This window comes from Pongo abelii, chromosome 16 (genome assembly GCF_028885655.2).
Source record: "Pongo abelii isolate AG06213 chromosome 16, NHGRI_mPonAbe1-v2.0_pri, whole genome shotgun sequence".
Classification (NCBI taxonomy): Eukaryota; Metazoa; Chordata; class Mammalia; order Primates; family Hominidae; genus Pongo; species Pongo abelii.
Genome location: NC_072001.2, coordinates 85859466 through 85883842, shown reverse-complemented (window position 1 = coordinate 85883842; position 24377 = coordinate 85859466). Strand labels below are relative to the sequence as shown.

Sequence of the window (24377 nt, the reverse complement as noted above, 5' to 3'; positions counted from 1 at the left end):
ACAGTCAGCGTTAAGTTTTGTTTTGGTTATTTATTGTTGCTTAACCAATTTTCCCAAAACATAATGGCATAAAACTACACATTTGTCTACCTGTCACTACTGTGTGGGTTAACTGAGGATAGCTGGACAGTTTTTCTGCTGGTCTCATTTGGCATCTCTCACTGTGCGGTTAGACGGTGTCAGGGACTGGTCATCTGGATACTCAGCTGCAGTGGAATGTCTGAGACGGCTTCTTCACCCACAGATCACCTGCCTTGGTGTTTCTTCATGTGGCCTTCCTCTCTGCATAGCATCTCATCCTCTCTGGCTTCATCATATGGCTTCTCTTTCCCCGAGAGGTTAGTCAGTAATTATTTTGGCTACTAGAAGCAGAGAAGTGGAGCTGCCAGGTGTTCTTAAGGCTTAGACCTGGAACAGGTCCAGTGTCATTTCTACCAAATTCTGTAGGTTAAAGTGAATCTTGAGGCCAACCCAGATTCACTGTGGGATGGGACTGTCCAAGGACATGATGCCGGGAGGTGTGGCTCATTGGGGACCAACTCCCAAGATGAACCCTGAATTCTAAGAACTTTTTCTTCTCTGATTATTCCTTATTCATATTCTATTTTTGTTTTATTCATGTAATATATTCACAAGTGTCTTTATGAAGTGATTTTGATACTCTTTTGTCTTCTCCCTAGCATCTCTTTGTTCTTTAATAAATTTTTTTCTTAGTTTATTTTGGTCTTATTTTTCTTTTTAAAACCTTTCCTGAAATATCTATTCTATGTTGCTTATCATTTGTAGTCTTTTTTTTTGAGATGGAGTTTCGCACTTTTTGCCCAGGATGGAGTGCAATGGCATGATCTTGGCTCACCACAACCTCCTGGGCTCAAGTGATCCTCCTGCCTCAGCCTCCTGAGTAGCTGGGATTACAGGCATGTGCCACCATGCCGGCTAATTTTTGTATTTTTAGTAGAGACAGGGTTTCTCCATGTTGGTCAGGCTGGTTTCAAATTCCTGACCTCAGGTGATCCACCCACCTTGGCCTCCTAAAGTGCTGGGATTAAAGGCATGAGCCACTGTGCGCAGCTTGTATTTTTTTTTTAATTCCCTTTTTTGTTCATTCATATTTGAGAGAGGTACTAAAAGACTGGGAGGCTGGAAGTGGTGGCTCACACCTACAATCTCAGTGCTTTGGGAGACTGACATGGGAGGATCACTTGAGCCCAGGAGCTTAAAACTAGTTTGGGCAACATAGTGAGACCCCACCTTCACAAAAAATAAATTAAAAAAATAGCCAGGTGTGGTGACACCAACCCATAGTCCCAGCTACTTGGGAGGCTGAGGCAGGAGGATCACTTGAGCCTGGGATGTTGAGGCTGAAGTGGGCTGTGATCATCCTGCTGCATTCTGCATTCCTGCATTCCTGCATCCTGCATTCCTGCATTCCAGCCTGGGTGAAAGAGCAAGACCCTGTCTCAAAAACATAAATAAATAAATATATAAATAAATTAAATAAATAAAAATAAAAAATTGGGAGTTCTTCATGGCCAAGACTTGGCAACTGATAGCTTTTAGGGGGAATGTATGCTGATTCCTAATTGTTATCCTCTACCCCTCTATCTTATCTCCCGGTGCAATCATAAATGATGGCTGGAACTACTCCATTCCTCTGGAGGTGAAATCTACATTCTCTTGCCTGAGGTAGATATGTGCTGGGGTTCTGCTTAAGGAGATGGAGGAGAGCAGTGTGTTTCAGGGCCTGGAAAATGTGTTCTCTATATATGCTTTTGGTTGATCTCTGTTTTCAGTCTTGCCTATCAGTCCCACTCTCAAGGGTACCTGGTGTCTGAGTCTAGAACCTTTCCAGGTTGCTGTGGGACAAATTAGCTTCCTTGTTATTGGTGTCCCCCTGACCTCCACTTTGCTTTGCTTTGCTCCATTAATTAACCATTTTCCATGTACTGTCATTGTCTAATGGAGGTGAATTCTCTTCTGTGGGTAACCCCATTTCTTTTTTTGTAATTGTGTGTTTATATAATGTTTATTCTTCACTGTATTTCTAGTGGAGCCTCAGGACAAAGAGCAGATGGTGGAAATATGTGTTCAGTGTTCAGATTTTTTCTGTAAGACATCAGCAACTTGTGTTTTTCACTGAATATCACGTGGACTTAATGCATATAGAGCTACCTTGTTTTTCATGATTGTGCCTGCAATTCTGTGGAGAAATATAATTTGTGAATTACCTGATGAAATTTTCCTAATTTTGAATCATTCTGGCATTCCTATAATAAACACTGTTAGAATGGCTATGGTAATATTTTATTTTTGCATTTTTACTTCTGTATTAAATAAGATTATAGTTTTGTTTGTTTCCTTTAAGGCTCTTATTTCATTTTAGTATCAAGGGTATGCAGGGCTAACTCAGGAAGCTTTACATCTTTTTTCTAAGACCTAGGATGTAGATCTAGTTTACACAGTAATTTTCAACTGCAGGAATATTTTGCCTCCCATGGGACATTTGGAAATATCTGGAGACATTTTTGTGGTCACAACTGGTCACGGTTGGGAGGTCTTATTGGCATTCCATGGGTAGAGGGGATGTCACAAAATATCCCACAACACACCAGGAGAACCCTCACAAAGAATTGTCTGGCCCAAGATATCAATATTGCTGAGGCTCACAAACCCTGGTTTAAATAAATGTCCAATTTGAAGGATGAGTCTTTGTCTTTTTCTTTCTTCTGCGTATTGGTCTCCAGATTTTCCATTTTTTCAGTTAGTTTTCGTAACTGTAGATTCTTAAATGAACACTTCATCCATACTTCTAAGGTGTTGTAAAGATGTGTAAAGTTTTCACTTTTTGCATCATATTCACATGTGACTATATATGCCCTTTTCTCTTCAAAGTTTTCTTTATCTTGATCACTTATCAGAGGCGTGACTGTTTTATTATCTTAGTCTTTTGAAAGAATCCTCCTTTAGTTTTATTTTTTAAATTTAGTGGGTTTTTTTTCACATTTTCCTTATGTCTTAATTATTTCCCCTTTTTGTTTATTATGCTTTTTCTAGTTTAGTGGATCAGTGTAATTTAAATTGCTTTTTAAACAAACCTGTAATGGTATACATTTTCTTTGGGTGCTGTTTGACTTTATTGCACAAGTTTTATTTATTTTTTATTATACTTTAAGTTTTAGGGTACATATGCACAATGTGCAGGTTTATTACATATGTATACATGTGTCATTTTGATGTGCTGCACCCATTAACTCTTCATTTAAAATTAGGTATATTTCCTAAAGCTATCCCTCCCCGCTCCCCCCACACCACAACAGGCCCCAGTGTGTGATGTTCACCTTCCTATGTCCATGTGTTCTCATTGTTCAATTCCCACCTATGAGTGAGAACATGCGGTGTTTGGTTTTTTGTCCTTGTGATAGTTTGCTGAGAATGATGTTTTCCAACTTCATCCATGTCCCTACAAAGGACATGAACTCATCATTTTTTTATGGCTGCATAGTATTCCATGGTGTGTATATGCCACATTTTCTTAATCCAGTCTGTCATTGTTGGACATTTGGGTTGGCTCCACGTCTTTGCTATTGTGAATAGTGCCACAATACACATACGTGTGGATGTGTCTTTATAGCAGCATGTTTTATAATCCTTTAGGTATATACCCAGTAATGGGATTGCTGGGTCAAATGGTATTTCTAGTTCTAGATCCCTGAGGAATCACCACACTGACTTCCACAATGGTTGAACTAGTTTACAGCCCCACCAACAATGTAAAAGCATTCCTATTTCTCCAAATCCTCTCCAGCACCTGTTGTTTCCTGACTTTTTAATGATTGCCATTCTAACTGGTGTGAGACGGTATCTCATTGTGGTTTTGATTTGCGTTTCTCTGATGGCCAGTGATGATGAGCATTTTTTCATGTGTCTTTTGGCTGCATAAATGTCTTCTTTTGAGAAGTGTCTGTTCATATCCTTTGCCCACTTGTTAATGGGGTTGTTTGTTTTTTTCTTGTAAATTTGTTTGAGTTCTTTGTAGATTCTGGATATTAGCCCTTTGTCAGATGAGTAGATTGCAAAAATTTTCTCCCATTCTGTAGGTTGCCTGTTCACTCTGATGGTAGTTTCTTTTGCTGTGCAGAAGCTCTTTAGTTTAATTAGATCCCATTTGTCAATTTTGGCTTTTGTTGCCATTGCTTTTGGTGTTGTAGACATGAAGTCCTTGCCCATGCCTATGTCCTGAATGGTATTGCCTAGGTTTTCTTCTAGGGTTTTTATGGTTTTAGGTCTAACATTAAAGTCTTTAATCCAACTTGAATTAATTTTTGTCTAAGGTATAAGGAAGGGATCCAGTTTCAGCTTTCTACATATGGCTAGCCAGTTTTCCCAGCACCATTTATTAAATAGGGAATCGTTTCCCCATTTCTTGTTTTTGTCAGGTTTGTCAAAGATCAGATAGTTGTAGATAAGACGTATTATTTCTGAGGGCTCCATTCTGTTCCATTGGTCTATATCTCTGTTTTGGTACCAGTACCATGCTGTTTTGGTTACTGTAGCCTTGTAGTATAGTTTGAAGTCAGGTAGCGTGATGCCTCCAGCTTTGTTCTTTTGGCCTAGGATTGACTTGGCAATGCAGGCTCTTTTTTTGGTTCCGTATGAACTTTAAAGTAGTTTTTTCCAATTCTGTGAAGAAAGTCATTGGTAGCTTGATGGGGATGGCGTTGAATCTATAAATTACCTTGGCCATTTTCACGATATTGATTCTTCTTATCCAGGAGCATGGAATGTTCTTCCATTTGTTTGTATCCTCTTTTATTTCATGGAGCAGTGGTTTGTAGTTCTCCTTGAAGAGCTCCTTCACCTCCCTTGTAAGTTGGATTCCTAGGTATTTTATTCTCTTTGAAGCAATTGTGAATGGGAGTTCACTCATGATTTGGCTCTCTGTTTGTCTTTTATTGGTGTATAAGAATGCTTGTGTTTTTTGTGCATTGGTTTTGTTTCCTGAGACTTTGCTGAAGTTGCCTATCAGCTTAAGGAGATTTTGGGCTCAGACGATGGGGTTTTCTAAATATACAATCATGTCATCTGCAAACAGGGAGAATTTGACTTCCTCTTTTCCTAATTGAATACCCTTTATTTCCTTCTCCTGCCTGATTGAACTGGCCAGAACTTCCAACACTGTATTGAATAGGAGTGGTGAGAGAGGGCATCCCTGTCTTGTGCCAGTTTTCAAAGGGAATGCTTCCAGTTTTTGCCCATTCAGTATGATATTGGCTGTGGGTTTGTCATAGATAGCTCTTATTATTTTGAGGTACATCCCATCAATACTTAATTTATTGAGAGTTTTTAGCATGAAGGGTAGTTGAATTTTTCAAAGGCCTTTTCTGTATCTATTGAGATAATCATGTTGTTTTTGTCGTTGGTTCTGTTTATATGCTGGATTACATTTATTGATTTGCATACATTGAACCAGCCTTGCATCCCAGGGATTAAGCCCACTTGATCATGGTGGATAAGCTTTTTGATGTGCTGCTGGACTCAGTTTGCCAGTATTTTATTGAGGATTTTTGCATCAATGTTCATCAAGGATATTGGTCTAAAATTCTCTTTTTTTGTTGTGTCTCTGCCAGGCTTTGCTATCAGGATGATGCTGGCCTCGTAAAATGAGTTAGGGAGGATTCCATCTTTTTCTATTGATTGGAATAGTTTCAGAAGGAATGGTACCAGCTCCTCCTTGTACCTCTGGTAGAATTCGGCTGTGAATCCATCTGGTCCTGGACTTTTTTTGATTGGTAAGCTATTAATTATTGCCTCAATTTCAGAACCTGTTATTGGTCTATTCAGAGATTCAACTTCTTCCTAGTTTAGTCTTGGGAGGGTTTATGTGTCGAGCAATTTATCCGTTTCTTCTAGGTTTTCTAGTTTATTTGCATAGAGGTGTTTATAGTATTCTCTGATGGTAGTTTGTATTTCTGTGGGATCTGTGGTGATATCCCTTTTATCATTTTTTATTGTGTCTATTTGATTCTTCTCTCTTTTCTTCTTTATTAGTCTTGCTAGCAGTCTTTCAATTTTGTTGATCTTTTCAAAAAACCAGCTCCTGGATTCATTGATTTTTTGAAAGGTTTTTTGTGTCTGTATTTCCTTCAGTTCTGCTTTCATCTTACTTATTTCTTGACTTCTGCTAGCTTTTGAATGTGTTTGCTCTTGCTTCTCTAGTTCTTTTAATTGTGATGTTAGGGTGTCAATTTTAGATCTTTCCTGCTTTCTTTTGTGGGCATTTAGTGCTATAAATTTCCCTGTACACACTGCTTTGAATGTGTCCCAGAGATTCTGGTATGTTGTGTCTTTGTTCTTATTGGTTTCAAAGAACATCTTTATTTCTGCCTTCATTTTGTTATGTACCCAGTAATCATTTGGGAGCAGGTTGTTCAGTTTCCATGTAGTTGAGCAGTTTTGAGTGAGTTTCTTAATCCTGAGTTCTAGTTTGATTGCACTGTGGTCTGAGAGACAGTTTGTTATAATTTCTGTTCTTTTACATTTGCTGAGGAGTGCTTTACTTCCAACTATGTGGTCAATTTTGGAGTATGTGTGGTGTGGTGCTGAAAAGAATGTATATTCTGTTGATTTGGGGTGGAGAGTTCTGTAGATGTCTATTAGGTCTGCTTGGTGCAGAGCTGAGTTCAGTTCCTGGATATCCTTGTTAACTTTCTGTCTTGTTGATCTGTCTAATGTTGACAGTGGGGTGTTAAAGTCTCCCATTATTATTGTATGGGGGTCTAAGTCTCTTTGTAGGTCTCTAAGGACTTGCTTTATGAATCTTGGTGTTCCTGTAGTGGGTGCATATATATTTAAGATAGTTAGCTCTTCTTGTTGAATTAATTCCTTTACCATTATGTAATGGCCTTCTTTGTCTCTTTTGATCTTTGTTGGTTTAAAGTCTGTTTTATCAGAGACTAGGATTGCAACCCCTGCCTTTTTTTGTTTTCCATTTGCTTGGTGGATCTTCCGCCATCCCTTTATTTTGAGCCTGTGTGTGTGTCTCTGCATGGTAGATGGGTTTCCTGAATGCAGCACACTGATGGGTCTTGACTCTTTATCCAATTTGCCAGTCTGTGTCTTTTAATTGGAGCATTTAGCCCATTTACATTTAAGGTTAATATTGTTATGTGTGAAATTGATCCTGTCATTATGATGTTAGCTGGTTATTTTGCTCATTAGTTTATGCAGTTTATTCCTAGCCTCGATGATCTTTACAATTTGGCATGTTTTTGCAGTGGCTGGTACTGGTTGTTCCTTTCTATGTTTAGTGCTTCCTTCAGGAGCTCTTTTAGGGCAGGCCTGGTGGTGACAAAATCTCTCAGCATTTGCTTATCTGTACAGTATTTTATTTCTCCTTCACTTATGAAACTTAATTTGGCTGGATATGAAATTCTGGGTTGAAAATTCTTTCCTTTAAGAATGTTGAATATTGGCCCCCACTCTCTTCTGGCTTGTAGAGTTTCTGCTGAGAGATCAGCTGTTAGTCTGATGGGCTTCCCTTTGTGGGTAACCCGACCTTTCTCTCTGGCTGCCCTTAACATTTTTTCCTTCATTTCAAGTTTGGTGAATCTGACAATTGTGTGTCTTGGAGTTGCTCTTTTCGAGGAGTATCTTTGTGGCATCCTCTGTGTTTCCTGAATTTGAATGTTAGCCTGCCTTGCTAGATTGGGGAAGTTCTCCTGGATAATATCCTGCAGAGTGTTTTCCAACTTGGTTCCATTCTCCCTGTCACTTTCAGGTACACCAATCAGATGTAGATTTGATCTTTTCACATAGTCCCATATTTCTTGGAGGCTTTGTTCATTTCTTTTTATTCTTTTTTCTCTAAACTTCTCTTCTCGCTTCATTTCATTCATTTCATCTTCAATCACTGATACCCTTTCTTCCAGTTGATTGAATTGGCTACTGAGGCTTGTGCATTCATCATGTAGTTCTCATGCCATGGTTTTCAGCTCCATCAGGTCCTTTAAGGACTTCTCTGCATTGGTTATTCTAGTTATCCATTCGTCTAATTTTTTTTCAAAGTTTTTAACTTCTTTGCCATTGGTTCGAACTTCCTCCTTTAGCTTGGAGTAGTTTGATCTTCTGAAGCCTTCCTCTCTCAACTCGTCAAAGTCATTCTCCACCCAGCTTTGTTCCATTGCTGGTGAGGAGCTACATTCCTTTGGAGGAGAAGAGGCACTCTGATTTTTGGAGTTTCTGGTTTTTCTGCTCTGTTTTTTCCCCATCTTTGTGGTTTTATCTACCTTTGGTCTTTGATGATGGTGATGTACAGATGGGTTTTTGGTGTGGATGTCCTTTCTGTTTGTTGGTTTTCCTTCTAACAGTCAGGACCCTCAGCTGCAGGTCTGTTGGAGCTGGAGCTCCACTCCAGACCCTGTTTGCCTGGGTGTCAGCAGCGGTGGCTGCATAACAGCGGATATTGGTGAACTGCAAATGCTGCTGCCTGATTGTTCCTCTGGAAGTTTTGTCTCAGAGGAGTACCCGGCCGTGTGAGGTGTCAGTCTGCCCCTACTGGGGGGTGCCTCCCAGTTAGGCCAATCTGAGAACAATAAAACAATTTGAAACAAAAATGTCCCCAGATCTCTTAAAAGGAAGCTGGGGCAGCTTTCTGTAGTGCACTTCCCAAAAATGGGCTGATTTACCTCAAGAGGCAGGGATTCTAGCCTACATGGGATACATACAGGAGAAAAAAATCAGAAAAAGAAAAGAGATTTAAATATAAAAAAAGGAAAATAACAATTCTCCCTCATTATAAAGGAAATCATTCTTTTTGTAATAATTTGGATGACAAATATTAAGAAAAATCTTTAATTTGCCACTCAAAACATTCTGGTTTGTTGCTTTTTATATGTTTTTCTGCACATAAACCTTTTAAAAAGTAGAATTGTAATATGTAGTCTTTTGTCACTTACTATATTTTGGGCATATTTCTGTGGCAGTAAATATATCCTGGCATCATCATTTTTAATAGCTGGATGTATATTAAGTTAATCACTGCCACCCCAGAGGTGAATTTTCTTATACATACATTTTAATAGGCTCGAGCAAACATTTTTGGACTGAATTCATTGAAGTAGAATTTCTGGAGGAAAATAATTTTTAGGGTTTTTAATAGAAATTTTCAAATGATTCTCCGGGAAAAGTGACTCCGGTTATACTCCCACCAATAAGGACAGAGCTCCAGGTTCCCCTTTCCATTTGTCATCTTTCCTGCCTTTATACAGAAAATCTCATTGTTTTCATCACATTGCTTTGATTTCTTGTGCTTTTGAATCTTTGTATATGCCGTTGGCCATTTTATTCTTGTGAGAAGTGCCAGTTTCTCCATTGCTCATTTTCAGTTGAAAATCATTTGTTTTTTTTCTCAGTAATTTTAAAGATTTCTTTATAGGCTGAGGATACAAACCTTTTATCTGTCATTGAGGTTACAAAGCTTTCTCCCAGTAAGTAATTTGTCATTTCATTTTTTCTTCCTTTTCTTTTCTTTTTCGTTTCCTCTCTTTCTTTCTTTCTTTTTCTTTTTTCTTTTTCTTTTCCTAGTTTTTTCTTTCTTCTTCCTTCCTTCCTTGCTTTCCTTTTCTTTCTTGCTTTCCATTCTTACTTTTTCTTTTCCCTCCCTCCCTCTCTCTTTCTCTTTCTTTCTTGTTTCTTTCCTCTTTGTTTCTCTTTTTCTTTCTTTCCCTTTCTTTCTCTTTCTTTGTTCCCTCCCTCCCTCCTTCCTTCCTATTTTATCTTTCTTTCACTAGCCAACTGCAAAGTCACATTTCACTTAATTTTTATCCTGCCAAATTTGAAAGCCTCTTAGTGATTTTAGTGTAAAACAGGAGCAGGAGAAAATGTAATTATCTAAGTCTCGCTCTGTCACCCAGGCTGGTGTGAAGTGCCGTAATCATAGCTACTGCAGCCTTGAACTCCTGGACTCAAGCAATTTTCCCACCTCAGCCTACCAAGTAGCTAGGACTACAGCTGTGTGCCACCACACCCAGCTAATTTTTAAAAATTTTTGTGGAGATGTGAACTGGCTGTGCTGCCCAGGCTAGTCTTGAACTCCTGACTTCAAGTAATCCCCCCACCTTGGCTTGCCAAAGTGCTGGGATTACAGGCGTGAGCTCCTGCTCCTGGCCGAGAGTTTAGTTTTGTTTGCTAGTGGTGTTCTTGGTATCTTTTCATATTTGAGGCTTTGGGCTAGTGCTGAAGTATTACACTCACCATCCGAGGTCTACAGGACTTTTGGTTTAATATTGAACAGATGGAACTGTTTAGTTCTGCATCTTTGCAGGTATACAGAATGTGCCTACCAGGAATCTGCTTTATATCCATTTTAAGCAAGAAATAATACAGTAAAACTTTGCCTGGCTAGAGGCTTTGAAAGAATGGCATATTCTGGTTTAATTCTATTAACTTGGAAGTATGAAGGTTAAAATTCAAAACTTAAATTTCCTGTTGAATGCAATTTGAAAATAGAGCCAACGATTCCACTTTTCTTCTCTAGTAAGGTTGGACATTCTGATCTACTTGATGTTTTATTATAGAACTGCTAGTGTGCCTGAGTCTTACATTGTGAAGATACTTTTTTAAAACTTGAGATGTAAGAGGATGTAAATGGTTTTGTAGGAGATCAGGCTGGATGAGAATGGACACTTGTAAACATACTTTTTAGACTAAATCTCTCATTGCCGCTTGTTTTCTTATGGAACTCATAAAACACATTGGATGGAGAGTGCGAGGAGGAAGGAGATTTATGTCCTTTAATTGCATGTCATTGTTTCATAACAAGGCAGAACATACGGTAACCCTGGCTTTGGACCTACAGAAGGAAATACATTTTACTACTTGCTCTATGCCAGAGGTTCTTGAACACCTGGAGGGATTACTGCAGCACACATTGCTGAACCCTACTTCAGAGTTTCTGATTCACCAGGTCCAGGGTGGGGCCTGAGAATTTGCACTTATAAAAAGGTCTCAGGTGCTGCTGGTGCTGCTAGTCCATAGACTACATTTTGAGAACCACTCTTGTCTATTAAGTGTAAATTGTAGAACTCTAGAAAAAAGCTTAGTTTGGTATGGGATAAGAAGCACAGAGGTTATGGAGAAGATCATGGAAGATTCAACCCTTGATCCCAGCCTAGTGTGGATTTCAGGTAACAAGCAATACACAGTGACATAACACAATTCTTGGTTTTCATGATTGCAAGTCATAGCCAGGTATCAAGTGAGAAATTCAGTTTCATTTGCAAGGCTTAGAGAGGCCAGGTGATTCTAGAAAAATGGGCCTTGTATTTGTTTTAAACCAGTAAAGAGCTTTAAGTGCTTATTAAATTGAAAGCTTTGTGTTCTACTTTTTTGTATTTTATTTTATTTTATTTTATTTTATTTCTTTTGAGATGGAATCTTGCTCTGTCACCCAGGCTGGAGTGCAGTGGCGTGAGCTCGGCTCACTGCAACCTCCGTCTCCTGGGTTCAAGTGATTCTTCTGCCTCAGCCTCTCAAATAGCTGGGATTACAGGCACCCACCACCACACCTGGCTAGTTTTTGTATTTTTAGTAGAGACAGGGTTTCTTCATGTTGGCCAGGCTGGTCTCGAACTCCTGACCTCAGGCGATCCACCCACCTCGGCCTCCCAAAGTGATGGCATTACAGGCGTGAGCCACCGTGCCCGGCCCAAAAGCTTTGTGTTTTTAAAGATATTCGACATGTTTCTTGTTTTAAAAAAAATCTTAACAATAATGTAGGAGGATAAGACAAACATTTTTCCAAAAAAGAGAAATCATTGTGATTATTTTGTCTTCTTGGAATGTTGGATAATATAGTCGGCTTCATTGATCATCAAGCATGCTATGGATTTTCCATTTTTATAGGATCTGTATCTCAAAAGGTAAAACACACCAGGTCATGACCCCCAACCCAGCCACAGATCCCCTCTGATGACAAGACCGGTGCCAGAGTCCATACCACTCCTGAGGCATACCAGACTGGGCCCCCCAACACCAGTGCCTCTGGGCTCCCCCCACCAAAGTCTTGTCAGTCAGCCCCACCGCTTCAGCAAGCAGCTCAGTCCCTGCCCTTGCCAATCACCCCAGGGTGACTTTGGGCGGGTGACTCCTGGGGCTCCTTGCTCCATACTCGGCCCTCACCTTCTGCCGCCCCAAGCCCAACCTCCCTGGGCTCTTTGGGCTTGTGTCTTCCAGGACCTGGGTCCCCCAGCCCCAGGCCCCGCCCTCACCAGTCATCCCTGGGTGACTTTGGGCTGGTGACTCCTGGGGCTCCCTACTGCAGACTCTGCCCTCCCCTCCTGCTGCCACAAGCTCAACCTCCCTGGGCTTCTTGGGCTGGTGTCTCTGAGGACCTGGGTCAAAACCCTGTATTTCCTTCCCCCATCATGGAGCCGCGACTCGGGCATCACGCTGATGTGGTCCCCTCCCCTGGGAGGAGTGGAATGTAGTGATGTCACAGTGCCCCTAGGAACTGTCATTACTGCTGCAAGACCGGCCTTTGATCTTACACCCCAGTCCCCTAAGTTTGCTCACCCCATTTCTGGTTCCTCTGGTTGCAGCACAAATTTCCAGCTGGAAGGGGAGTGGGGACTATGGGGACTATGATATCTGTGGGTGGCAATGGGAGAATGGGTTTAGTTTGGTTTTCTCCCAGGCTTCTACTTTGCAGAGAGACTTTGACATTTTTTTCTGAGTTCTCCACAGTTCTGGGACCAGACTGCCCTTCAGTCAGTGGTCTCTGAGGTGAGATTTGCCCATCTTCTGTGGAATAGATCTTGGGAAACTGAACTTGACAGCTTGAATCTTCCTCATATCATCTCAACCTGGGGTACTTTGAGTGCCACAGGATAAACGTGGGACATCTTTCTGAAGCATCATTTTCCCTTGATTCTCTTAAGAAAAAACATTAATTTTTTTAAATTTTTATTATTATACTTCAAGTTTTAGGATACATGTGCACAATGTTCAGGTTAGTTACATATGTATACGTGTGCCATGCTGGTGTGCTGCACTCATTAACTCGTCATTTAACATTAGGTATATCTCCTAAAGCTATCCCTCCCCCCTCCCCCCACCCCACAACAGTCCCCAGAGTGTGATGTTCCTCTTCCTGTGTCCATGTGTTCTCATTGTTCAATTCCCACCTATGAGTGAGAACATGCAGTGTTTGGTTTTTTGTTCTTGCCATAGTTTACTGAGAATGATGATTTCCAATTTCATCCATGTCCCTACAAAGGACATGAACTCATTATTTTTTTATGGCTGCATAGTATTCCATGGTGTATAATGTGCCACATTTTCTTAATCCAGTCTATCATTGTTGGACATTTGGGTTGGTTCCAAGTCTTTGCTTTTGTGAATAGTGCCACAATAAACATACATGTGCATGTGTCTTTATAGCAGCATGATTTATAGTCCTTTGGGTATATACCCAGTCATGGGATTGCTGGCTCAAATGGTATTTCTAGTTCTAGATCCCTGAGGAATCGCCACACTGACTTCCACAAGGGTTGAACTAGTTTACAGTCCCACCAACAGTGTAAAAGTGTTCCTATTTCTCCACATCCTCTCCAGCACCTGTTGTTTCCTGACTTTTTAATGGTTGTCATTCTAACTGGTGTGAGATGGTATCTCATTGTGGTTTTGATTTGCATTTCTCTGATAGCCAGTGATGGTGAGCATTTTTTCATGTGTTTGGCTGCATAAATGTCTTCTTTTGAGAAGTCTCTGTTCATGTCCTTTGCCCACTTTTTGATGGGGTTCTTTGTTTTTTTCTTGTAAATTTGTTTGAGTTCATTGTAGATTCTGGATATTAGCCCTTTGTCAGATGAGTAGGTTGTGAAAATTTTCTCCCATTGTGTAGGCTGCCTGTTCACTCTAATGGTAGTTTCTTTTGCTGTGCAGAAGCTCTTTAGTTTAATTAGATCCCATTTGTCAATTTTGGCTTTTGTTGCCATTGCTTTTGCCTCATTTCAAAGAGAAGTCTGGTATACGCTTGGAAACCTGTGTCTAGCATCCCTAAGAACATTAATGTTTATTAAACTCTCAATAGACATTAATGTTCTTAGGGATGATAGACACATAAGTTTCCAAGCGTATACCAGATTTCTCTCTGAAATGAGGCTTGGGTTGTCCTCTTTCTGATAAATTTCCAGATTTAACAGAAAAGCTGCCTTCTGCCATGAGGACACATTGATATGAAAGTGTGAGAGGTATGGGTGCACTTCTCTACACTAACAGACGTGCAAGGATGTATGACTCTAAACCACACGGCCTACAGTTCCTGCCTACTTAATGTTTACTTTTCTACCTCTGCCCCTGGTTCTGGTCCCTGGCAGCTGCTGATTCATGGCAAAACCCCAGAGCTTGGAGTCAGAGGACTGAGTTTAAGTTCTAGTATTGCCTTTTTCTTTTTTTTTTTTTCTACCCATGATATCAATCCCTCTCAGTCACTAAATGATTGTGACAACACCTTGTACAGTTGTTGGTGGCATTAAATCAGATGGTGTATAAGAGTATTTTGTCAAAACTGTAAAGGAGGATGTGGCTATAGGGGCTGATCGTTCTCGTATTACTGCTCTTCTTTCCCACAGTTAAAAGAATATTGGCACAGGAAGAGCCCTGGCATTCCAGCAGGAGCTAACAGGAAAGAGAAAATCAATGGCAGTAGCCCTGACACAGCCACTTCTGGTGGTTACCACTCACCTGGGGATGTGAGTCTTGGCTGGCCAGGCTCCTGGGGACAGGGGGCCCAAGGGGCAGTACAGGGTAATTGCTAAGATTGTGGATGGACTGTTGGGTACTGGTTAAGAATTCTGGGTTTGAATCTTGCCTCTCTGTCTGCTAAAGATTGATTAGGGATTGATTAGTTTATGATTTAGGGCAAGTTGCTTGAGGTCTTTGGGTCTCTCTTTTCACATCTGTGTAATAGAGGTGGTATTTTTTGACTTCCATTTGTGAAGTTTAAATGAGATTTCTTATTGTTGCTTTTATGTGAATCCTTAGTACATGGCCTGCTGTAAACACCCAGGACACCCAGGAAATGGTCATTGTTTGATTTTCCTCATCCCCAGTCTCAAGGGGAAGCCAGACCAATGAGAAGAGCCACTTGCCATCAGGCTGTCTCTTTAGGAGTCACTGAAAGGGCCCCATGGTGGGATGGTGGGGAGAGAAGTTGGCACAAAGGAGTTATGGGACAAACCATCCAAGACAGATAGAAAAGAAACTTTTGCCAGTTGATGGGGAAGAAAGGAAGTCAGAGGGCTTAGACAGTGAGGGGGGACAGAACATCTCCATGTGCACTCTCATCTCTGGCAGTGAGCAGCAAGTGTCTACGGGGAGGGCCCTGCATCATCTGCTACCCTGAAGGATCTGGAGGTAAGAGGCCCTGGGCCAAGGTGCAGTGACCCTGCAGGCCAGCCCTCCAACCTCCTCCCACAGCAGGGGCTTGTTGCCCCTCTGCCAGCTGAGACAGCCCACACCCCCCCACCAGCCCTAATGATTGTTCTCTCTACCCCTCCCCACAATCTCCCTCCAACTCCTCCTTTCTGCGTGCACCTCAGAGCCAGTACCAAGAACTAGCAGTAACCCTGGACCCTAGCTCCGCAATAATCAACTCAGTGAAAACATCAATTCACTGGTAAGAGTCCAGTGGGGTCCCCTGATTCCAGCCTGTCAATCCTGGACTCGTTTCCCCTTGGGGCCCTGAAGAAAGGGGCTAGGGGCCCCTGATGCCAAGGGCAAATGGGGAGCTGGGGCACACAGGTCTCACCTGGAGGGACCCCAGAGCACAGAACATGCAGCATGGCTCTTCTGCACTCTTTGCTGACTTTTTTCTCCAGACATTCCTGCTCTAGTTGTTGCCACACATGCCCTGGGGTTGTTGCTTCTCAGGGAAACACTAGCCTGACTGGTTGTCAGGGGCCCATATTTCTGCCCTGCCTCAGTCCCTAATTTGCTTTTTGAATCTGGACAAGCCATCTCTCCTCCTTAGGCTGGTGTTTCTGGAGGAGGTAGAGAGTATCAAAGGTCACTGTTAGCTCTGACAGTCTGAGATTTAAAGGCCCCTAGAGTGGAAACCTCAGGGCCAAGGGCTCCTGTCTGTCCTTTGCTGTCTTATATCTCTACCATGAAGAACTGTACCTGGCCTGTACGTGCTCATTAAATGTTTGTTGGATGAATGCACATTTCTAAATCACAAGCTGGCGGAAGGGGGGTGGGCCTTTCTCAAACTCTGTCTTTAGAGGTTCAACAGCCCCTCTCTCCAGGGCCCTTTCCCCACTGTGCTTTGGGCAGGCTCACACATTGAAGGAGGAGAAGCATGAGATACATCGGGTACAGAAGCTTGGGAGGAGCTTGTTCAAACTCAAAAACCAGAAGGGTAAGATGGGGCTGGCATGACCTGGGAGCAGGACTGGCATCAGAGGGCTGTGGGGGTGACTTAGAATGTCCCAGGGAGGTGGGTGGATGGAAGGGCTTTGAGGCAGAGGGAAAGAGGTCTGTGCCAGGAGATGGCAAATCTTGTCATCTCCATGAGTCTCAGTGTCCCCATCAGTAAAGAGGGAGGAGTGCCCATTGTCAGCCACCCACAGTGCTCTCTATGTGAAAGTGACTTGGAAGATTGGCTACCATCTGGGTGTGAGGAATCATTAGCAGTGAGGCCAAGTTAGGGAAGCCTGAGAGGAGGAGCTGTGCAGCAAAGGGAGGATTTTTTTTTTTTTTTTTTTTTTTGAGAATCCAGAGGCCCTTATTGTCTGCTTCCTTTCTCAGCTGAACCTCTGGCCCCAGAGCCCCCAGCAGGGCCCTCTGAGGTGGAGCAGCTACAAGATGAGACCAACCACCTAAGGAAGGAGCTGGAGAGTGTGGTAAAACAGCTGCAGGCCGAGGTGGAAAACAATCAGATGTTGAGTCTCCTGAACAGGAGACAGGAAGAGAGGCTACATGAACAGGAGAGGCTGCCAGAGCAGGAAAGGCTGCTGGAACAGGAGAGGTGGCAGGAGGAACAGGAGAGGCTGCTGGACGAAGTGGAGGAGCTGCTGGAACAGGAGAGGCTTCGGGAGCAGGATGAGAGGCTGTGGCATCAGGAGACTCTGTGGAAGCTGGAGAGGCTGCCGGAGCTGGAGAGGATGCTGGAGCTGAGGTGGGAAGCCCTCTACGAGCAGCAGGCCAAGCCACACAGTGGCTTTGAGGAGCTGGTGCGTTGCCCCACCTGGGGAGGCTGTCCTCTTCCCTAGCCCTCAAGGCCTTTGTTTCCCCACCTGTAAAACGGGGCTTTGTAGCCTTCACATGAAATGGTACTTCTAAAGGCACCTGTGAGCCAGAGCCCTGCTCTGATGGCTGTGGGAGAGAGGGGATGATTTTTCTAACCTGCCTCCACCCTTCCCAGTTCCATGGGAGGCAGACACCAAGTTCTGGGGTCTCCAGTCTTAGTGGGTGGCCACTGATTGCTTCTCTCTGTCCAGAACAATGAGAACAAGAGCGCACTGCAGTTGGAGCAACAAGTAAAGGAGCTGAAGAAGCTGGATGAGCTGAAAGAGACGGTAACCTCTGACCCATCCAAGGGCTGGGAGGCAGTCACCAGCCTCTGGGGAGGGGAGGTGCCAGGACAGAGGCAGCTGCAGCCTGGGGGCAGGTGACCCCACCACCCTCCAGGGCAGTCCTATGACTGCTTCCTGCCCTCTGACTTTTAGAGGTGGGTAGCCCTGGGCTCCTCCCAGGTCTGGACATCATCCCAGCTAGAGGCATGGAGCCCCCCAATCACAGAGGAACAGACAGTGGTATAAGAGGCTCCTTATGTCGGGTGTGGTGGCTCACGCCTGTAATCCCAGCACTTTGGGAGGCTGAAGCAGGAGAATCACTTGAGGTCAGGAGTTTGGGACCAGCATGGCCAACATGGCGAAACCTCATCTCTACTAAAATTAAAAAAAAAAAAAAAAGCCGGGTCTGGTGGTGCATGCCTGTAGTTCCAGCTACTCAGGAGGCTGAGACACGAGAATCACTTGAGCCCGGGAGGTGAAGGTTGCAGTGAGCTAAGATTGCACCACTGCACTCCAGCCTGGGACACAGAGTGACAGTCTCAAAACAAAACAGAAAAAAAAGACTCCTTAGATTCAAACTGGATTCCAGCCTCGGTTCCACTGGTCACCATTCAACTACTGTTCATCTCTAAGTCTCTGTTTCTTTAACTTCAAAAGGAAGTTAGCCTTTTCGTTGCAGAGGTGCTGAGGATTAAATGAGATGATAGGTGGAAACATTAGGCCTGTAGCACACTTAGCAGATGGTGGTTGGCTCCCCCTGCTTTTCCACCAGTCTGTGGCCTACAGTTTAAATGCTGGGAAAAAGGACGTGAGATTTGAGGCTGGGGAAGGAGGCATGGGATTCTAGGCAAAGGAGGCAGTCTCGTAGGCCTGTAGCAAGGGGCCAGGGGCCTGGGCAGGCCACAGAGCCCCACAGTGCCCTAGCTACCCTATTAATGGGCCAGGAATCTGGAAGCCAGCCACCACATACCCTCATGCCCAGGGTCTTCCAGCAGGTGGAGCTGAAGAGCCAAGAGGCTCCGAGTCTGCCGCAGCAGCAAGACCAGTTCCTGTATCACCTGCAGCAGTACATGGTCGCTTAGTAGCAGGTGGCTGCTTATCAGCAGCTGGCCTCTGAGAAGGAGGCGCTGCACAGGCAGTTACTGCTGCAGACCTGGCTTGGACCAGCTGCAGCAGGAGGAAGCTCGGGGCAAAGCGGTGGCTAAGATGGCCTGCCAAAAGTTGCAGGAGACTCAGGGGAGGGAGTTGTTGAGGACAGGGCCCCAAGAGGGACAACCTGGCAACCTCTGTACCTTCTCACCCTCTTTCCTGGCCCCTTAGGAGAACCTGGAAGCTACCAGCCAGGAGAACCTGGAAGCTACCAGCCAGCAGAAACAGCAGCTAAAGCCCAGTTGAGCCTCATGGCTCTCCCTGGGGAAGGTATGGGAGACCACTCAGAGGAAGAGGAGAGAGCCCCAGGAGGAAAGGGGGACTGTTAGCAGTGTAGGATTGAGGAGTTGGAAGAGACCTTTAAGACAGTTGGTTATTATGCCATCTGGGTGTCCGCACTAAGTTTGGTATCAGTATGGTGACCTCCTGGGAACAGGGGGCCATTGGGTTGCCTAAGGATGGGAGAACTGGCCCAGGTCAGAAAGGGAGCAGGTCAGAATTCCTGCACCAATCGGTAGTGGGAGTGTGCCTGGGCAATATAGCAAGATCTTGGTTCTTAAAAATAAAGAACAGCTCATTCCCCTCTGGGGAGGGGCTGGCTCAAGGTCACATAGTGAGTGTGGGGGCAGAGGTGGGCCCACTGTACCTCCCTTGTTGGGTTGTCTGAGGACCCCTCTGGCCACCCCCCACATGAGATGGAGGAGAACATCTGGACAGTGAGGAGGAGGCGCCTTGGCCCATGCCGAACATCCCAGGGGACCTGGAGAGCCGGGAGGCCATGGTGAGCCTGACTTTCCCTGCGCCTACTTTGCCACCTTCCTCTGTGGTCCCTCCGAAACCCCCTTATGTTCTTGGTTTCCCGCCTTCTGACTTCTGTGGACTCTCACTCCTTCCGGGAGCCAGTGGTCAGACACCATTTCACCTGTGACCAACAGGTGCACTCTGTGAGGCCCCAAAGGAAGGGGCTGTGCTCCACCTCCCTGCCCCGGTTGTTCTGTATATGCCTTTACAAGAATACTCACCTCTTGCCTTCAGGTGGCATTTTTCAACTCTGCTGGAGCCAGTGCCCTGGAGGAGCAAAGGGTGTGCTGCCAGCGCCTGGCTCACCCAGTAGCCTCGTCCCAGAAAAAGCCAGAGGCAGCGGCCCCAGCCCCAGAGACTGGGGGTGAATCTGTGTGTGGGGAGACCCACCGGGCCCTGCAGGGGGGCCATGGAGAAGCTGCAGGTGAGTAGTCCTGGCATGGGCCAACAAGGGTGGGGGCAGGACAATGACTCCTGACATGTGACCCCATTATTTTGGCACCACAGCAACTTTATGGAAGGAGAAGGTGGACCTGAAGGAGGGGGTGGAGAAACCAGAGCTTCCATTCATCCACCTCTCAGGACAGACAGACACCATGAGTGAGCGAGAGGCCAGGGCATGGCTGGGGGAGCTGCAGGGCCATCCGAGGGGCGCCAGCATCTGAGCCGTGTCCTCCTGCAGGAAAGTACATCAGCCAGGGGGCAGTGCCAAAGACGCAGCACTGGGAGAGGAGGACATCGTCAGGCTGGCCCAGGACCAGGAGGAGATGAAGGTAGGGTGTGCAACATCTCTGCAAGGCGCCGGCACCGGCATGGCAGCTAACACCCCTTCCCCCAGGTGAACCTGCTGGAGCTGCAGGGGCAGGTGTTGCAGCTTGTGGGCGACCACAACGAGGGGCATGGCAAATTCTGACCATTGCCCAGAACCCTGCTGATGAGCCTGCTCTAGGAGCCCCAGTAGCCCAGGAGCTTGGGTGTGCGGACAAGCAGGGTGGTGAGTAGAGCCCTCAGCCGGGGTGGGCAGGCAGGAGCAGGGGAGGCTCACACTGTGCTCAGATTCCCACCCCCCTCCCTCTCTCTGAAGATCTTTGTGAGGTGAGCCTCACTGATAGCGTGGAGGCTGCACCAGGAGAGGACAGGGAGGGTTCTCCCCATGACAACCCCACTGCGCAGCAGATCCAGCAGGTGTTTCCTGTAACGCAGGACTCCCCAGGAGCACCCAGGCTTGGGCAGCAACCCCCACATGCCATTCTTTCTGGGCTGCCAAGAACAGGGAGATAAACATCACCATCATCTAAGAGCCGGGGAGGGGAAGGCTTAGGTGTGGGCGTGGCAAGGTTCCTGGTAAAGGGGCTGGAAGGGAAAGGGGAGGAAGATGGAGGGAGAAGCTGTAGTGCTTGGGGGCTGCAGCAGCCCTCCCCACCCCACACACGCTGGCCACTCTCACGGCACCCAGGCAATCCACCCACAGTTCAGACTAACGCTCGACCCCCTCAGGCTTCCCTCTTCTCTGGTCACCCTGTCTTCCAACCCACTGGCCCAGGGCCTCCTCTTGCGTGGGGAGCCCCACCCAACAGCCACCAAGCCTGACAGAAGGAACACTGCTTGAACCAAAATGGTGAAGCTATAAGGGATAGATGACTGGAGTGAGCACCAGAGGCCTCTCTGGGCCGTCAGAAAGCCCAGGGTCCACTGAAGGGACCCTGGGGAAGGCAGGGAGGGCAGGTAGCCGGATGCCACTTGCCACAGACTTCTAAGTCTAAGAGGGGAGCCTCAACTGGTTGGCGGGGGGCTGCAGGTTGCATAGGTGAGGCTGGGCCCTTCCTGCTGGGAAAAGCACAAGAGGGAGACTCCGTGGCAGGAAAGGGAAGTGAGCGCTCTCGGCGGAGCTCAGCTGGGCCAGCATGCACTGTGGTCCCCTTGGCTGAATAGCACAGGCGACCCCTAGGAACAACAGGCCAAGGTGCATGAGCCTGCTGGCCAGCAGTAGTGCTTCAGCAGGGGCCAGGGACCCTGCCTTCAGTCACACGCTAGCAGCTATGATGGTACCTGGGAGGGAGGGAAGGGGGCCGTGTGTCCTTGCATGGCCTATGAAGTGTGTTGTGGGATGACCGTGTGTATGGGACTCTCAGGCTTTTATCCTAGGACACCACTGGATGGCTGACAGATAGAGGACGTGGGACCCTGACTATCACCCCTAATCTGCAGTGGATTTGGCTCTTGGCAATCCCAGGCTGGGAGCTGGATACCCTGCCCTGGCAGTATGACTCAGACTGCACGACAGGTACGGCATGTCCAGGATGATGTTCCTAGGCCTCTGGCTGCCTGAGTGCAGCCCCACACACAACCCCCTCCAAGCTCCCATCCCCTACACCATAAACCATGAACTCTGTGCCCTCTCTGACGGCTCCACATCTGCCAGCTTGGGCATGGAGCCTGTTCTAAGAGCCCCCAGGCTCAGCCATGGAGACCTGGAGCAGTGGCACTGAGTCCTGTGGCTGGCAGGGAGGGAAGCGAGACAGCCAGCAGCACAAGGACAGAAAGAGGAAAGAGCAAGTCTGCAGCTCCAGAAGGGAGGGGCAGGCCTGGGGGTGGGGGACACACGCACATGCCAGAGTGTGCACACACATGCTGTGAGGCCCCACGGCCCACATGCACACTCTAACACATGCCCACAAACAACACGTATACGCAGCCTTCCCTGCCACCTCCCGGTGCCCAGCACCCTCACTGGCCAGCACGTGCCGCATGGATCTGGGGCGTGCAGCCACTCGGCACACTGAAGCACATGCGTGGGCAGAGTCACAACACAGATGCTCACCCGCACACAGAGGCTTTTGCACCAGCTCCCTGCACACTCGTGCCTGGCGTGCTCAGAGGACCACCCATGCTGCTCATGGAGACAGGGCTTGCTCACTAATGTCCAGCCCTCATTTCTCCACCTAAGAGCCTTCCGTGGCTCCCTACTGCCTACAGCATTGAATCCCAACAAGTCATGCTCTTTGGACTTTGAAGGTTCTCCACCCCGTGTCCCACCTTCCCCACAGAGCTCTTCCTCATTCTGTCTCTGTTCCCTGCTTTGGCCAGTGGCTGTCCTCGATGTGACCCACACTACACCTCTGCCCACACTGCAGCTCTTTACCCAGTTACCCTCCAATTCCCGGCCACGTAAGCCTATCTCAGTCATGCCCCGGACTGCATTGAAGCCAGGCTGCCTTGAAGAAGCTCTCCCAGACTGCCCTTTTCCCCAAGGCAGGGTCATGATTTGCCAAAGGTTTCGTGTGTGTTTGGAGTCGGAGCAGGCATCAAACTTTACATCCCATATGTCACACCTCACCATAGACCTGGGTGCCAAATAGCCTGAAGAGTCTGAACTCACGTTGGCAGTTAGCGAAGTGCTCCTACGGCCACATCTGCCGTTAACATAGCATCCCTATGGCCACTGTGTCCCTTGATCCTCACAGCCATCCTAGGAGAAAGGCAGAACGTCATCATTTGATAGAAGGGATGCTGAGGCTCTGGGAGGGAAAGGGACTTGCCTAAAGCCCCAGGGTGAAGCAGCATCTCTGGACTCCTAGTCCAGTGATCTTGCCCAATACTATGCTGCTTGCCTTTACCCATCTAACTTGGTCATCAGCACATCATAGGGCAAGCCCCAATCCCTGCTTCATTTTTGTATATGGGCGCTGGACCTACAGCTCCACTGTCCAGCCATTTGGAAGCAAAACCAGATGCTATTGTTCTTCCTTAGAGAACGTGGCCAGTGGAAACAGGGCACACTGGAAATCAGAGTGAATGTTCCTGAAAGAGGGTCACGGTTCAACAAGGCCAAGCCAAAGGATGCAGTAGAACCATTTTCCTTAGAAATCTTTGGGAGTGAAGTAGTCTTCAGCCACTCCCATCCCTGCCCTTGCAGCTACCACTACCCCATTAGTTTAGACAGGGTCGGGGGTAGAGGGGGAGGGGTCCGGGTGTGGAGAAAAAATCAGCTTGCCTGTGGCCCCCAGGCTCCTTCCCCAGCTGCTTCTGTCCTAGCTCAGGCCTGGGTGCCATTCTTAAACTCTCACAGTCGTGTGCTCGTCCACGCACACATCACACACCTTGCTGGTCACGCAGTCACAGCCTGGCCTCTGCTCCTGTGGTCCAGTGGCCAGACACCCCCTGGGATGGCTCAAAGGAGTCAGGACTTGAAGTGGGGACATCAGGGTAGCTGAAGGAAATCCACACACCCAGACTCTCAGACCTGAGGTAGGCTCCCCAGGGGCTGGGATAGGAGTTGGACGGAATGGAGGATGGAGGACAGCAAGAAGAAGAAAGGAAGAGAAATGCAACGTGTGGGCAGCCGCCAAGAGTGAAAATAGAGGGAAGTGCCATAAAAGTGCTGGACAGAAGGGGGCAGGTGGGACGAGCCCCACAGCCCCCTCCTCAAAAAGACCACCTCCAGGAGTCAGTGCTCCCTGGGTGGCAGGCTCCGCCAGCCCTTGGCCACACGTGGCTCTGGCACCCATGGTCCCAGTGCCTCGGATGGAGGCAGCCACGTCTGATGCTCTGGAATCCAGTCCCATTTCCTTCCCAGCCACGCCCATCTGGCGTCCTCTTTGGCCGCATTCAGCCCCTACTCACCTGGAGACCCCAGGTGGGGCATGAGAGCACCTGGGGGGGTAGGGGCCGAAGGGATCAGGGGAAGCCTCTGGCCTGGAGGGTACGGGGCACGCTTCCCCAAGGGGGAACCTGGCAGGAGGAAGCCCAAGAGCTGGGCCCCGCCACCCAGGCCGGGCTAGGGACATGGCGGGGTCTGGGCATCCTGGGGCTGGACTTGGGCGACCTGCAAGGCACAGGGAGGGGAGAGATGGG

The 24377-nt window shown here is 46.6% G+C and overlaps 1 protein-coding gene and 1 pseudogene across 1 annotated transcript in view; one reads left to right on the top strand and one right to left on the bottom strand.

The window, feature by feature from the left end:
• LOC100452275 (golgin subfamily A member 6-like protein 22) overlaps nt 1–23493 on the top strand; it is a 122924-nt gene extending 99431 nt beyond the window's left edge. The window contains exons 15-20 of the mRNA XM_063716273.1: nt 16333–16417; nt 16807–17231; nt 17499–17576; nt 19758–19947; nt 20031–20123; nt 20206–23493. Coding sequence (XP_063572343.1) covers nt 16333–16417; nt 16807–17231; nt 17499–17576; nt 19758–19947; nt 20031–20123; nt 20206–20294 — 960 coding nt within the window. The 3' untranslated portion in view covers nt 20295–23493. The remainder of the gene's footprint in view (nt 1–16332; nt 16418–16806; nt 17232–17498; nt 17577–19757; nt 19948–20030; nt 20124–20205) is intronic.
• LOC112129033 (chondroitin sulfate proteoglycan 4-like) overlaps nt 14442–24377 on the bottom strand; it is an 18750-nt pseudogene continuing 8814 nt past the window's right edge.